This window comes from Erinaceus europaeus, chromosome 6 (assembly GCF_950295315.1).
Source record: "Erinaceus europaeus chromosome 6, mEriEur2.1, whole genome shotgun sequence".
Taxonomy (NCBI): Eukaryota; Metazoa; Chordata; class Mammalia; order Eulipotyphla; family Erinaceidae; genus Erinaceus; species Erinaceus europaeus.
The window spans coordinates 56,300,148-56,317,390 of NC_080167.1; the positions used below are offsets into that span (position 1 = coordinate 56,300,148).

At 37.7% G+C, this 17,243-nt stretch overlaps 1 protein-coding gene across 1 annotated transcript in view; it reads left to right on the forward strand.

The window, feature by feature from the left end:
• The window catches only part of MALRD1 (MAM and LDL receptor class A domain containing 1), a 580,642-nt gene that overhangs the window by 19,850 nt on the left and 543,549 nt on the right, over positions 1-17,243 (forward strand). The window contains exons 3-4 of the mRNA XM_060192257.1: positions 13,627-13,721; positions 13,819-13,983. Of these exons, the coding sequence (XP_060048240.1) occupies positions 13,627-13,721; positions 13,819-13,983 (260 nt within the window). The remainder of the gene's footprint in view (positions 1-13,626; positions 13,722-13,818; positions 13,984-17,243) is intronic.

Sequence of the window (17,243 nt, forward strand, 5' to 3'; positions counted from 1 at the left end):
TCTGTTGTTGGATACCTGGGTTGCTTCCAGGTTTTGGCTATTACAAATTGTGCTGCTATGAACATAGGTGTACACAAATCTTTTTGGATGGGTGTGTTGAGTTCCTTGGGATATATCCCCAGGAGAGGAATTGCAGGGTCATAGGATAGGTCCATTTTTAGGCTTCTGAGAGTTCTCCAGACTGCTCTCCACAGAGGTTGGACCAATTGACATTCCCATCAGCAGTGCAGGAGGGTTCCTTTGTCCCTACAACCTCTCCAGCATTTGCTGCTGCTACCTTTTCTGATGTATGACATTCTCACACAAGTGAGGTGGTATCTCGTTGTTGTCTTTATTTGCATTTATCTGACAATCAAAGACTTGGAGCATTTTTTTCATGTGTTGCTCGGCCTTTTGGATCTCTTCTGTGGTAAATATTCTGTCCATGTCCTCCCCCCATTTTTGGATGGGGTTATTTGTTTTCTTGTTGTTGAGTTTGGCAAGCTCTTGATATATTCTGGTTATTAAATTATTGTCTGATGTATGACATGTAAAGATCTCCCATTCTGTGAGGGGTATCTTTGTTTCGGTATTGATTTCATTGAAGATGTTTTTAAAGTTTATGCGGAAAAGAGTCCTGTCCATATTTTCCTCTAAGTACCTGAAGGTTTCTGGTTTAACATCCAAATCCTTGATACACTTGGAATTTACTTTTATGTTTGGTGAAATATAGTGGTTCAGTTTCATTCTTCTGCATGTTTCAACCCATTTTTCCATCACCATTTGTTGAAGAGACTCTGCTTTCCCCATTTAATAGTCTGGGCACCTTTGTCAACTATTAGATGTCCATAGGTGTGGGGGCTTACTTCTGGGCTCTTAATTCTATTCCACTGGTCAGCTTGTCTATTCATGTTCCAGTACCAAGCAGTTTTGATGACAATGGCCCTGTAATACAATTTGAGATCTGGGAGTGTGATGCCTCCAGTTCTGTTCTTTCTTCTCAAGCCTCTTATGTTCTGAGGGTGAATAGAATCCCAAGTTTTTGTAGACTACCTAGTTGACTTCCAAGTGGTTCCTCACTTTAAAACATTTTTTATTAGGTATTTAATAATGATCTACAAGAGTTCCTTCAATAACTCAGCCACCATTTTATTCCAGGCGATTAAAATAGTTTAGTGAGCAAAACTGACCTCCACACCTGCCTTCATAGCTGCTGGCACATGATATGAAGAGAGGAAGCATATTGTCCGGTATAAATTACTGAAGTTGATGATTTTAGAGTGATGCTTTTCTTAAATAAATAGAAAGAATTGTTCATTGTAAGTATGTCCTTAGAAGCAATTTAAAGAAAGCAAATGTTTCTAAATTGGATGTTAGTTGTTTGCATAGCACCAATGAAATAGCTCGCTTGGGTAGTCCACTGCTTTGCTCTGTTCAGGACCCAGGTTTGAGCTTGGCACCCACCACACTGAATGAAGCTTCAGTGCTGTGGGCTTTTTCACTCTCTTTCTCTGCCTATGTCTCTCTCTCTGACTGTATCTACAAAAACATTTGTATAAGTGCTGCACATGCAGATTGGAATCCTGACTCTACCAATTACTAGATGCTTGATTCTGAACTTTTACTTTCTCAGCTTTGGTTTCCTCAGTGTTTTAAAGGGAAGATAATGCTACTTAGTTCATAGGATAGTTGTTCTACTAAATAAGATATGGTGGTAACACTTGTCATGATATAACTGACAGACAGGCAAGTCAATATTTCTTTTTATTTATTTATTTTTTTGCCTCCAGGGTTATTGCTGGGGCTCAGTGCCTGCACCACAAATCCACTGCTCCCAGAGGCCATCTCTCCCACTCTGCTGCCTATGTTGTTACACTTATTAACATTGTTGTCATTATTATCACTTGTTATCATTATTATTACTATTGTTGTTGGATAGGACAGAAATGGAGAGAGGAGGGGAAGACAGAGGGGGGAGAGAGAGACACCTGCAGACCTGCTTCACCGCTAGTGAAGCAACACCCCTGCAGGTGGGGGAGCCAAGGGCTCGAACCAGGATCCTTCACGCCATGTGCATTTAACCCACTGCGCTACCACCCGACTCCCAGGGAAGTCAATGTTTCATACATTTCATACATTTCTGAATAATCTTTGTCTTCCTCACTTTAACTTCTTGAAGATGGAGCTTCTTGTTTTGATATGAAAATATTTTCTTTAGGATTAAAAAAATGTTTAAAAAAATGATTAAAAATATCACATTAAACTAGTAGCAACTTCCCAGCCAGGACAAATAATACATCAGTGTACTGAAAACTTATAGTGGGTTCAGTTACATTAGGTTGTGGTCTCATCCTGGTACCTCATGCTTACCTGGTGCAGTATCTTGTGATTAGCCCCATTCTGTATCCCTATAACACTCTTGCCAGTTTTTTTTTCTTTTACTCTTAAGTTTTCTCACAGCATATAGTTATTTAGTTTTATCAGTTTCATTTTTCTGGCAGAATACCTGATATTTCTCTTTTTACTGTATGTAGCTATAATTCTGTTCTTCCCTCTTCTTCTTTCTTCTTTCTCTTTTTCCATTTTGCCCTGTTTTTTTTTTTTTTAAGTGATCTAGGCAGAGATAAAATGAGGTCATATAACATAAAATTTGAGGTGGTATATGGCAAGATCCCATTCTTCCTGGGTTGCTTTAGACCTTAGAAGGTAAACTGGATGGGTGTGAATTCTGGCTCTTTCCAGCTGCTAGCTGTGTGGTCTATATCCCCAGCTATCAAATGAGAATAGCAATACTACAAAACTCATAGGGAAAGTAAATCAAAATATTGCCTGGCATAATTTTTGGAGGCTATTGATTTTATTAATGGAGATACCTTTTGCAATTATGATTAAATATAAAATATGAGTATTTCCCTACAAATAATTTGAAATATAAAAATGCTCTGCCTTTAGATATTAGCTGCTTAAGAATGCTTATGGAAAAACTGTCTTGTTCCAGTACTCTTCTTCCTATTTAAAAACTTTGTTTCTTGAGTATTAATAAAAGCTTTGATTAACTCACTCTTTGAAGCTTACTCTCCAGATCATTCAAGTATTTGAAGTCAGTGCTTCAAAATGATATTTTTCACTATGCTGTTAATGCCTTGAGAACTATTTAACACTAATTTTGAAAATCTATTAGAACATTGAAATATCATAATGTCAATATTTGAAGTCTATTGAAGTTCAGGGTAGAGTGATTAAAATATAGTATTAATTTTAAATGTATACAGCATTGCTTTAAGACAATATACTATGAATTTCTCCATTACTACAGAACTTCAGTAAAGTATGAAATAACTGTAAAACTTTTTTTTTTTCCCTCCAGGGTTATTGCTGGGCTCGGTGCCTGCACCATGAATCCACCGCTCCTGGAGGCCATTTTTCCCCCTTTTTGTTGCCCTAGTTGTTGCAGCCTCGTCGCGGTTATTATTGCTATTGTTGACGTTGCTTTTGTTGTTGGATAGGACAGAGAGAAATGGAGAGAGGAGGGGAAGACACAGAGAGAGGGGAGAGAAAGATAGACACCTGCAAACCTGCTTCACCACCCGTGAAGCGACTCCCCTGCAGGTGGGGAGCCGGGGGCTAGAACCGGGATCCTTACACCGGTCCCTGCACTTTGCGCCACGTGCGCTTAACCCACTGCACCACCGCCGGACTCCCAACTGTAAAACTTTTAAAAGGGGAGTTCGGCAGTGGCACACTGGGTTAAGTGCACATACTATAAAGCACTAGGACCAACTCAAGGATCCCAGTTCAAGCCCTCTGCTTCCCACCTTCAGGGGGTTGTTTCACAAGTGGTGAAGCTGGTTTGCAGGGTCTTTCTCTCCCTCTCTATCTACCCCTCCCTTCTCAATTTCTCTCTGTCCTATCCAATAAAAATGAAAGATATATATATATATCTGCCAGGAGTGCTGGCATCTGCCCCAGCAATAACTCTGGAGACAAAAAATAAAGTGAAACTTTTTAAAAACCATAATGGAACAGGTTTTTCTTACAACTTCCATAAGAATGTGAGTTTGACATATAGAGTTCAACTGATAGTAAAGTTTTTTTTTTTGTATTTTATTTTATTTATTTTAATTTCTTTATTGGGGAATTAATGTTTTACATTCAACAGTAAATACAATAGTTTGTACATTCATAACATTTCCCAGTTTTCCATATAACTATACAACCCCCACAAGGTCCTCTGTCATCCTTCTTGGATCTATATTCTCCCTACCCACCCCAGAGTCTTTTACTTTGGTGCAATACGCCAATTCCAGTTCAGGTTATACTTGTGTTTTCTTTTTCTTTTTTCTTTTTTTTAAATTTCTTTATTGGGGAATTAATGTTTTACATTCAACAGTAAATACAATAGTTTGTACATGCATAACATTCCCCAGTTTCCCATATAACAATAACCCCCACCAGGTCCTCTGTCATCCTTCTTGGACCTGTATTCTCTCCACCCACCCACCCCCACCCCAGAGTCTTTTACTTTGGTGCAATACGCCAATTCCAGTTCAGGTTCTACTTGTGTTTTCTTTTCTGATCTTGTTTTTCAACTTCTGCCTAAGAGTGAGATCATCCCATGTTCATTTTTCTGTTTCTGACTTATTTCACTTAACATGAGTTTTTCAAGATCCATCCAAGATCGGCTGAAAACTGTGACGTCACCAATTTTTATAGCTGAGTAGTATTCCATTGTATATATATATACCACAACTTGCTCAGCCACTCATCTGTTGTTGGACACCTGGGTTGTTTCCAGGTTTTGGCTATTACAAATTGTGTTGCCAAGAACAGATATGTACACAGATCTTTTTGGATGGGTGTGTTGTATTCCTTAGGATATATCCCCAGGAGAGGAATTCTCCAGACTGTTCACTACAGAGGTTGGACCAATTTACATTCCCACCAGCCATAAACCTCTCCTTTGTTGCCATAAACCTCTCCAGCTTTTGCTGATGCTACCTTTTCTGATGTATGACATTCTCACAGGAGTGAAGTGGTATCTCATTGTTGTCTTTATTTGCATTTCTCTGACAATCAAAGACTTGGAGCATTTTATCATGTGTTTCTCGGCCTTTTGGATCTCTTCTGTGGTAAATATTCTGTCCATGTCCTCCCCCATTTTTGGATGGGGTTATTTGTTGTCTTCTTGTTGAGATTTGCAAGTTCTTTATATATTCTGGTTATTACCCTCTTGTCTGATGTATGGCATGTAAAGATCTTCTCCCATTCTGTGAGGGGTCTCTTGGTTTGGGTAGTAGTTTCTTTAACTGTGCAGAAGCTTTTTAATTTTATGTAGTCCCATAGGTTTAAGCATGTCTTAGTCTTCTATGTAATTGGATTAATTTCATTGAAGATGTCTTTAAAATTTATGCGAAAAAAAGTTTTGCCAATATTTTCCCCTAAGTATCTGGTAGTTTGTGGTCTAACATCCAAGTCCTTGATCCACTTGGAATTTGTTGGTATGCTTCTAATTCTGCTTCTAAAACCCCTTCTGTTTCATTGGTTTAATCCCCCCTGCTTAACACTGTATTATATTTACATAAACCACTGTTAACTAAGCACCACCCTGTCTCCAGGGCATTGGTTTAATCCCCACTGGTTCACGATGTCTTTTTGCTCCGCCCCCTCTCCTTGTCACACCCTGATTTTCACCAATCTCTTTTTGCTCCACCCTCTCTATGTCACATCCTGTTTCTACCCTACTTGGTGAGTATATATATAAGGACAGGATTGTGATTAGGGATAGCTTAGCTTAGATTGTGCTGTGTTCCACATGAATAAAGAGATACTGCTTCCCAGCTCAGCCATGAGTCCCTAGTCGTCTGTCTCCCGCCCGCGAAGTCAGCCCGGCAGGAATTTACTTTTGAAATCGGTGAAATTCAAAGTGTAGTGGTTCAGTTTCACTACATTCAGAATGTAGTAGTTCAGTTTCATTCTTCTGCATGTTTCAACCCATTTTTTCCAACACCATATGTTGAATAGACTCTGTTTTCCCCATTTAATAGTCTGGGAACCTTTATCAAAGATTAGATGTCCATACGTGTGTAAAATTTTTTTTTTTATTATGCTAAGTTCAACAAGAAAGGCTAACTTATCTATGGTGTCGCTCATATATAATCTACTTGGAATTCAAATTTAAACTTGTTGTTTTAATCTTATCTGCTAAAACCTACATATGCTTCACTTTTAGTTAGGTATTTGGGCACTTCCTTTACAGAGCATCCCTGTTACTAGCCTGTACTTTTTAGAATTCTTCTCTTTATTTTTAGTGGACATGACTGTCCTAGGCACCCTTTTATGATTCTGTAGGCTAAGCAGACAACAGAATTCTGTCAGAATAAAAAAAAATGAGAACATTGCTGAGCTCTGACTTATTGTGGTGCTGGGAATTGTACCTGGCACCTTTGAGCCTCGAGTCTTTTTGCACAACCATTAGACTATTTCCCTATTTGTTGTATTCCTTTTTGTTGTATTTAAAGCCTTCTATTGCCCTTTCTTTGGTTATCATTGATTTTTTTCTTTTTCTAACATAAACATTATATAAATCCCCTCCCCTCCTCTTTTTCTAACCATCAGCATGTTTTAAAGTGCTCTGTGCTCTTTCTGAAGGGTTCTGGGACCATAATTCATTCCTAATACTTGGCAGGCTAAATTGTTTAGACATTGACTTGGACTTATTTCATTTATGAAGAAGAAATAGCAATTAACCAGAAATGCAGAAAAGAACTCCACAGTCACAGTCTAGATTGAATTCGCAGACATTATAGTCTTACTGTTTATTTGGAAAAGTAGAAAATTAATGTTCATTCCTTTATGGATCTATTCAGAATAGTTTTAAAAAAATATTTCATTGAACATTTACATTGCTCCATATGCTGTTGAGGGCCTTCAGATATACTTGCAATTAAGTGATGGATTCATCAAACTGGGTTACCAAATAGTCTCTGTCTGTGTCAACAGCTAGGTTTATGTTTTAAAAAACAAACAGCAATTCTTCTCACAGGTTCCTGTGGATAACTAAAGGCTTACACTGTGACAAGGGTTAAGTAAGGTGTGTGTGAGTGTATGTGTTTTGCAGATACTGTTTTATTCATAGTTCCTCAACAAACTCGATACATATTTTTACTAGGTAATCCAGTATCTTTCTACACTTCTTTTATTTCACACTTAATTAATACATTGGCTCTGGAATAGAAATAATTCCTAGCATAAATGATCATTTGAATTAACTGATACATCAGTGAGATTTCACCATGTAATAAATAGTCAAGCTGTCGTGTATCCGAAAGTAAATAATATAACATTTATTAGGTCTGAAGTTATGTTCTGTATTTCTTCTGTAGAAATATGGAAACTTTTCCGTATGTATCACATGCTTTCTTTTTGGCAGCAATTTTATCTTTATAGGTATATGGATTAATTATCTTTCAAACTTAGATAGCTATATTACTCTCCAAATTAATTCGGCCACAAGTAAGAAGTCTGTACTCAACAGAAATACATAAAAGCAAATAATTGCATATTGAAATACATATAACATAAATTTCAAAGGACATATATCTTGAACCATAACTAAAAGATCAGTAGACTGAAATTCTGCCAAATAAAACAGGCAGGGAACTTTACCAATTTAAAGTGGTTGGAAAGGATTCAGCAGCTTTAAGGTTCCTGTAAATGAAGTCTGGCAACCATAATGAGTAGTCACATTGCTTCTGTGTGCCCTGCAATTGAATTAGTCAAGGAAGAAGTTATAAGAACTCAACTGTTTTAGGATTCATGGGCTAGTCAATACTTTACAATGGAACAAATAGGTGGAAGTAAATAGCATAATGTTTATGCAAAGAGACTTTTATGCCTGAGGCTCCAAAGTCCCAGGTTCAACCCTAAACCAGAATTGAGCAGTGCTCCGGTGGAAAGAAAAAAAAAAAAAGGACAGTGGAACAAATAGAAAAATATAATCCAAGTTGGGGCTGGGTGGCAGCACAGTGGATTAAGTGCACATAGTACAAAGAGCAAGGATCCTTGTTTGAGCCCCCTTGTCCCCACCTGCAGGAGGTTTGCCTCACAAGCAGTGAGGCAGGCCCAGGGGTGGCTATCTTTCCCCCCTCCTCTCTCAGTTTCTCTGTCATATCCAACAACAGCAATGGCAGTGACAACAATGGAAAGAAGATGGTCGCCAGGAGCAGTGGGTTTGTAGTACAGGTACAGAGTACCAATGATCACCCTGGAGGCAAAAAAAGAAAAAAGAAAAAAGAAAGAAAGAAAAAAAAAAGCGTGCGTGGGCGGGCAATAGCGCAGCAGGTTAAGAGCACATGGCGCAAAGCTTAAGGACGAACAAAACCATCCTGGTTTGAGCTCCAGCTCCCCACCTGCAGGGGAGTCGCTTCACAGGTGGTGAAGCAGGTCTGTGGGTGACTATCTTTTTCTCCCCCTCTGTCTTCCCCTCCTCTCTCAGTTTCTCTCTGTCCTATCCAACAGCAAAGACAGCAATGGCAACAACAACAATAATAACGACAGTAAACCAACAAGGGCAACAAAAGGGGGAAAAAATGGCCTCCAGGAACAGTGGATTTGTAGTGCAGGCACTGAGCCCCAGCAATAGCCATGGAGGCAAAAAAAGAATAAAAATAAATAAATAAATAAACACATTTTTAAAAAGTAAAAAAAGGGGGGGCTGGGCGATAGCGCTGCGGGTTAAACACTCATGGTGCAAAGCGCAAGGGTCAGCTTAAGGATCCCAGTTCGAGCTCCTAGCTCCCCACCTACCAGGGGTCACTTCACGAGCAGTGAATCAGGTCTGCAGGTATCTGTCTCTTCTCATCTCTGTCTTCCCCTCCTCTCTCGATTTCTATCTGCCCTAACAACAACAACAGCTATGACAACAATAACAATAGCAACTACAACAAGGGCAACAAAATGGGAGAGATGGCCTCCAGGAGCAGTGGATTCGTAGTGCAGGCACCGAGCCCCAGCAATAACCCTGGAGGCAAAAAAAAAAAAAAAAAAAAAGAATCCAGGTAATACCTCTTTAATTCTTTAACTGTGGTAAGCAGAATTCTATAGGCATTCTCTTTAAGATTCCCAAGTCCTGGTTATTCTGTCAAACACAGCTAGGTACTTCTCTAAGGGACCTTTGTATATGTAATTGTTATCAGTTGACCTTAAAATATGAAGATTATCCTGGACTGTTTGAGAAGCTCATTGTAGCCACATGGGCTCTTAAAAGCAGAAGAGGGAGGTAGAAGAATCAGATGAAGCAGAAGGAAAGATTAGAGAGATTCTCTTTTTTTAATTAAATTTATTTTATTGATAGGATAGAGAGTATTTGAGAGGGAAGGGGAAACAGAGAGGGAGAGAGAGTGTGAGTCTTTCTCTCTCCCTCTGTAGTTTCTCCCCCTTCTCAATTTCGCTCTGGAAAAATGAGAAAATGAAAAGAAAGAAAAATGTGGCTGCAGGGAGTGGTGGATTTGAGTGCAGGCACTAAGCCCCAGTGATAACCCTGCTGGTAATAAAAAATAAAATAAAAATTAAATTAAAAATAAATATAAACCATTAGGGGATGGATGGTGGGACACTGGGATAAGTGCACATGGTACGAAGCACAAGGATCTGCACAAGGATCCCGGTTTGAGCCCTGGTTCCCTACCTTCAGGGGGTGGAGATAGGGTGGGGGGGGTCACTTCACAAGCAGTGAAGCGGGTCTGCAGTTGTCTATGTTTCCCCCTTTCTATCTCCCCTTCCTTTCTCAATTTCTCTCTGTCCTATCCAATAAAATGGAAAAAGTGGCTGCCAGGAGCAGTGGATTCGTAGTGCCAACACCAAACCCTGGCAATAACCCTGGAGGCAAAATAATAATAATATAAAAATAAATTAAAAAACATGAAACTCACTGTTCTTAATGAGAGTAATTTTTAAAAATAAAATATCTTCATTTGCCTTAACCCTTTCTATGGGCATTGCTTTTAAGGATAAGTACATTTCCAGAAATTTTTACATTTATATTTTCATTAACATCACCACTGTATTCAATACATATATTTTCTTAAGTCACTAGCAAAGCTCTTTACCACTGAAGCAGAGTTAAGTAGATACGATAGCATTCATTTTCAAGTTTCTAACAGAGATAAAGAATTACAACTAAGGGTATCTTTAAGAGATACCATTAGCTAATACTGTGTGGCTGTGTTGAACTTTTTTGGTTTAATGAACAGATATGAGACAAAATTTATGGTTCACTGGAAGCAATTTAATAAATAAAAATGATGAACTTGCAGGAGATAGTTTCTAAGACTATAATTTTCTCTTTATTATGTGAACCAGTCCATATATCTGTCACAGTTGGACACATTATTATTCCCTTTCCAAAATTTCTGACATTTTGACCTTTGCTTCAGGCCTTAGACCTTGTCATAATGATCCATTCCTGCTGTGTGATTTTTGGGGAAATGTTCTTGAAAGTTGATATTGTCTCACTATTAAAGTACTCACTTTTTTGTGTGTTCCTTTGAGCCAGTGGGTTACTCTGTAGCAGGCAGCAGGATTTATGTTTCTTCTGCTCACAATCCTTCTCATTAATCACTTAGGACTTGTTAAATGGGGGAAAGCAAGGCTGCCTCTCAATAGTTGAGGAAAAGTAGGCCTGAAAATTCTACATTATCTTTCCCTGGGATCAATATTAGTAACAGTGCCAAAATTATCCAGCTTATCCTTCAACCCTTGATTCATGGTTCTTGTTGCTTTCATCTTTTATAGACTTCCTTACTTTGTCATCAAACTTGGACTGTGTTGGGATTTTATTCCAACAACTGAGAAAAACAAATTTTCTGAAAGCCTTTTGGCATGAACACTTAAGGTTGTAACTAAAACCATTCCATTTATTTTTGTTTTTTTGTCATTTTAATGATTAACATTTCACTACCAGATTATTTGAACTATGTTCTGAAGATATTCTCTGTTGTTGCCTGTATGCATATAAGCACACGATGGAAATCACTTTGGGAATCATAAATAGAAATGAATGTGATGTAGATAAAGTGGTTGAAGTGTGAGTTAAGTGTTTTTGTTACTGTGCTCCCTTAAGTCAGAAGAGTCTGTGTAGACCAAGCATTGATTGCATACTCTATTTCTTACAACGTCTGAAGACTTCTGGATGGTTAGTCAGCATGAGGAGGTGTCCGTTGAAGGAGCCGTCATATGCACAGTTTATGTTGCTAAAGATCTGCTTCTTTCATTTATACTTTGGACAGGTTGACAAAAGCCCTGGGGAAGCTAGAGTGCTTCTAAAACATGGTATTCCTCTCTAAGGCTCAGCTGCAAGGTGAATTAAGGAAATTTTATAATTATGCTCTAGGGGTATGGGATAGGTGAGGTACAATTGTGTGTATATTAAAACAGTCTTGTGATTTTCACTAAATTGAAATTAGAATTAGGAATCTGATAGAGGACTTGGGGAGACAGCATAATGGTTATGCAAAAGACTTTTATGCCTGAGCCAGGGTTGATCAGGGCTTTGGTCTTTCTGTATCTTTCTCTTTCTCTTTTTCTCTCTCTCTCTTTCTCTTTCTCTTCTCTTCTCTTTTCTCTCTCTCTCTCTCTCTCTCTCTCTCTCACACACACTTCTTTTGCCTGTGAGAGGAAAGGGTATTATTAGACAGAATGTTAAAGGTCTTAACCTATTTCATAATTTAAAACTTTGCTTTTGTGGCCTGGGAGGTGGCATACACAATTAAGTGCATAAAATACTGAGTACAAGGACCCATGCAAGGATCCAGGTTCAAGTTCCTGGCTCTCCACCTGTAGGGGGTTGCTTCATAAGCAGTGAAGTAGGTCTGCAGATGTCTTTCTCTCCCCCTCTCTCTTCCCCTCCTTTCTGAATTCCTCTCTGTCCCATGCTATTAAAAAAAATGGAAACAATGGCCTCTAAGAGCAGTGGATTAGTAATGCAGGCACTGAGCCCCAGTAATAACCCCAGAAAAAAATATATATGTAACTTTGCTTCTTACTATAAGTTGAAAATTAATCTTATTTAATTTTTGACAAAATACAGGAAAACTTATAATATCATTATGTATACCAAATGAAATAGTATATATTTATTGTATCTTGCTTGAATACTTAAGTGATTTATTCTTGAGTGATCTGGAAAATTTTACTGAAATTTTTGTTCAAGTATGTAGTAGCTTAATGTATCAAATCTAATTTTAAAACATTTTAAAAGATAAATATAGGGGGCCAGGTGGTGGCACACTTGGTTGAGTGCACATATTGCAATGCTCAAATACCCGGGTTTGGAAAGCTTTGCAAGTGGTGAAGCAGTGTTGCAGGTGTCTCTCTGTCTCTCTCCCTGTCAACTTCTTCTCTCTCGATTTCTGGCTATCTTTACCCAATAAATAAATAAATATAATAAGAAAATGAATAAAAATATGATTAATTTCCTTGACAAGGGAAAATAATTGCTCCCATATATCTTGTAGATATTTATTAGTAGCTGAATGGCAAGCGCTAGAAGAAGAAGAAAAAGAAGAAGAAGTAGCTGAATGTTTTATAAGAAGCATCTTAAGATCTATTGAATATTGTCATTGTTTGTATTTCTAATTAATATTAGAAAAAGCCTAAAGCAACATGTCCATTTGGCATATTATGTTTGCTTGATTACTCACTTACTTGATATCTGCTTTACCTGGTGAATATGAAAGAGGAGCAAACTAGTGATAGTCCACTTATATCACTATGGTACTAACTCTTCATCTAAATTATGTTTCTATAACTTTTCCAGGGAGTATGCTCTCAGAGAAATTTTCAGTTATTTCAATTACACCTCTGACTATATCTATAACTAGTCACTTATTGTAACTGTTCTCTGTTTAATTGGAGTGTAATTTGGGACTAGGAGTAGAGAAGAAGATATTTCTCAGATTTCATAATTTTACTATTGACTTTCAATGATGTGACAATTAGATTTGATTTCCAAGCCAGCTATGAAATACCATTGACTAACTGGCATATTATATCACTGTGATCATTATCAGCATCAGTTTTTTTTTCCCTCTGGACAAGTAGTCACACATTAAATAGAGTCGCAAAAAACAGTGGTTCCCAGATTACACACTGTATTAAAATGTACACAGGAAATCAGTGAAAAGCTCAATGAATGTTCCATCTGTATAGATTTCTAAATAGTAGCAGTCTACTGGAATTATCTGTACTGCAGGGCATAGTGTTGTTTACCATAACCTTAGAAAAAGCTAAAAATATACATTCCAACTCTTTCGAGAGAAAACTCAGAAAACAAGGACCTCTCTTGAATCCTCCACTGTGTTGCTTACTTTGGTGGCAATTTTTGTGTAATGCTTCTTTTCTATACTTTATCTTTGCCAGGTTTGAACTTTCCTATATGAGGTAAATTAGGTTGTGAACTGCAATCCATGACAGTGTAATAAAGAACGTAGTTAAAATTAGTTGTTTCCACACAGCTGGTGGGGTTAAATATTTCATTTGTTAAGAAAAAATATCTTGACATACTGAAAATGTAAGACCCATGATTGCCTGATGTCTCAGGGAAGTTTAACAGTAAATACTGAGCCTGACACTCTCACTCTTATATTATAGCCCATTTCCTGTCACTGGTCCCTCAGTTGAAATCTACTTCCTCAAATTTAAGAACCAGGATATTTCTTCCTACAAATGACCAGCTTGCTTGTCAGGTATTGGAAAGCACATGGCCTTTTAAATACAATTTATATTTGGGATATTCTTGTTTGGACATTCATCGTTTTATTTTACTTTATTTTATTTTTGCAGATTACCTTTTATTACTTCTCCAGTCAAGTGAGTGGCAAATTAACAGCAGGACTTCAAACTGCATGTGACAGTCCTGTTCAGCATTTATGGCAACAGAACACAGCTGGCCTTCATAATCAGTGGGAGAGAAAGGTCATTAAAATTGAGAGCTCCCAGAAATTTCAGGTATGTAGGTTGGTGTTTTTTTTTTATATATATGTAGTGATTTACAAGATTATAACTAATAATGGTATAATTCCTTACCACTTCCACCACAAAAATTCCTCTCCTCTCTATTTCCTGTCATGTGGTTGTTAATGGCAGGATTTTTTCTAATAGTTGAGTAGTATTTTGTTGTATGTATATACCATATCTTCTTTATCCAAAAAAGTTCTTAAATTTAGGATCAAAACAAAAGTGTATATATCTTAAGATATATTAACATATCAGTAAAATATTACCTAGTTCTTTTCTTATTGTCTGGAAGAATCACTTTAGTTTCTCTCCCCATTCTCTTAGTACGTCTACTTCTTCTTCTCCATTCTCATTCCTAAGAGTCATATCTCTTCCAGACTATTTTGCTTTTAAGAGACCAGGGTTATTCTAGGTAATGAAGAAGGAATGACTGTTTGATTTAAATGTTAATTTCAAATGCTGTTGAAATATAATATTGTAATATTTCTTGGTTAAACTCAAGTTACTCAATATAGCATTTACTTTCCAAAAAAATTTTGAGAATTAAATTCAGTACAAGACTATATCACACACATATGTAGCCTAATAAAATGTATACCTGGTGGGACTTGTAATCTAATGACTACTGCAAACTTTCTTGGGAAAGTATTGAATATGGTAACATTTAGGACAGCCAAACTTAAATTTTCTAGTTAAAATAGAATTTTAACACATTTTATTCTGAAAGAATTTACTTTTTTTAAACTGGTTTGTGAGCCGATTTTCCTAAGTAGGTTTATTTTATTAGCTATTATTAGAATAGTATAATAAATTTGTGAGTTTGATAAGAATTAGAATATCATTCGACATGTGGTTCGATTTAGCACTGCATAAACGTAGGGACTTCATTTTTTTTTGCCTCCAGGGTTATTGCTGGGGCTCCCTGCCTACATCAGAATCCACTGCTCCTAGTAGCTATTTTTTTTCCCTTTTGCTGCCCTTGTTTTTATTATTGTTGTGGTTATTATTGTTGTTGTTATTGCTGTTGTTGTTTTTCGATAGGACAGAGAGAAATTGAGAGAGGACAGAAAGACAGAGGGGGAAAAAAGATAAACACTTGCAGACCTGGTTCACAGCTTGTGATGCGACCCCCTACAGGAGGGGAGCCAGGGGCTCAAACTGGGATCCTTACACTGGTCCTTGTGCTTCATGCCACATACACTTAACCCACTGCGCTACTGCTGGACCTCCAGAACTTCATTGAATTTATTTGTTTATTTGCTTGTGGGCCACAAGGGTTATTGCTAGGGCCTGGTGCCGGCATGAAACCACATTCCTGGTCTCTTCTCTATTGCTCTCTGTCTCTCAACCTCCATAAAACTAGTCACCAGGAATGGTCACAATGAGAGTAGTGAATCTTCCACCATCTTACATAATTATAATTTCTGTGTGTGTTGAGAGCATTCAAAAATATACGCATAGGGATTGAGTATCTGCTTACTTGGCACAGTGCACATGTTACCAGGAGCAAGCGTGCGGGGTCAAACCCATGGTCCCTGCTTGCAGAGGGAAAGCGTCACAAATGGTGGCATAGTGCTGCAGGTGCTTCTCCTTTTCCTGTCTCTCTTTCTCTCACCCCAAATTCTGTTTTTATCTGTCTCTCACTCTCTATCAAAAAGAAAGAGAAAGAAATGAGCACAGGTGATAGTGGAGCTGTACAGGTGCCAGGTCTTAGTTATACCACTGGTGGTAAGAAAAATCAAATCAAATCTACTCTTAGCAACTTTTATAATAAACTATTGAAAATATTTATTTATTTATTTGTTTGTTTTAATGAGAGAAAGAGGGGGGCAGGTTAAATATACATAGTATGAAACACAAACACCCACACAAGGATCCCGGTTTGATCCCCTGGCTCCCTACCCTCAGGGGTTGGGGATTGCCTCACAAGCAATGAAGCAGGTCTGTAGGTGTTTGTCATTCTCTCCCTCTCTCTATCTCCCCCTTCTCTCTCAATTTCTCTCTGTTCCTGTCATATAAAAAATAATGGAAAAAATGGCCTTCAGGAGCAGTGGATTTGTAGTGCTGGCACGGAGCCCCAGTGATAACCCTGTAGGGAGGGAGAGAGAGAGAGAGACAGAGACAGAGACTAGAGCATTGCTTAGTAATGGCTTATAGTGGTGATGGAGACTGAACCTAAGCCTCAGAGCTTCAGGCATAAAAGTATTTTTCTTATCCATTATGCTGTCTCTCTAGCACAATATACAAATGTTGAAAACCATATTCACCTCTAGAAGTTGATTTATCCTATAGCTGGAAGTTACATCTTTCATAATTTCCTATTTCCCCCACCAATAGATCTTGTATCAATTCTCTTCTGTATTTCTTTGAGTATATAAGTGAAAGCTTACAATGCACCTTTCTCTGACTTATGACACTCATCACGATGTCCTCCATGTTCTAGTCATGTTATCACAAATGACAGGATTTCATTCTTGTTTGGCTGAATGATTCCAGTACATATATACACCACATTTTCTTTATTCATCTGTTTTTTTCCATGTCTTTTATTTTGAGTAATTTTCCAACTGCTTGGTTAGCTTTGTACCCTTGTAGAAGTTTCATCCAATATGTTTACTTCTGATATCTACATCTTAAATCTGATGTAGTTCCATTTGTTTATCCTTTTTTTTTTTCCTTTTACCTTTTTTAATAGTAGCCATTCTAACAGGGCAGCATCTTTTGTGGTGTTTGTTTATTTTCTTGATGTTTATTATTTTAAATGCCTTTTTCAGGTACCTGTTGGTTATTTGTATACCTTCATTGGACAAATATATTCATGTCCTCTGCTCAGTTTTAAAACTTAAATTTGTTTGTTGTTGGCTTGTGTGTTGGTTGAGTTATGGTGTTGTTTTTATTTATTTATTTATTTATTTATTTGATTGTCTTGTTCACTGAGGTATCCTTCTTCTGGGTTGACTTTCTCATATAAAAGAGACAGACAGAGAGGGAGTGACACCACTACACCTAGGTTTTTGCCCTGGTTTCTTAATATTTTCATGTAGTGTATCAGGGGCTTGAACCCAGATCATACATATGGAAAAGCAGGATCCCCTCCCCATAGGTTGAGCTATATTGCTAACCTCAAGGGATTTAAAGAATTTATTTATGAAAAGAGAGAGAGGGAGAGGGAGAGGGAGAAGGAAAGGGAAAGGGAGAAGGAGAGGGAAAGGGAGAGGGAGAGGGAGAGAGAGAGAGAGAATCCAGAACAC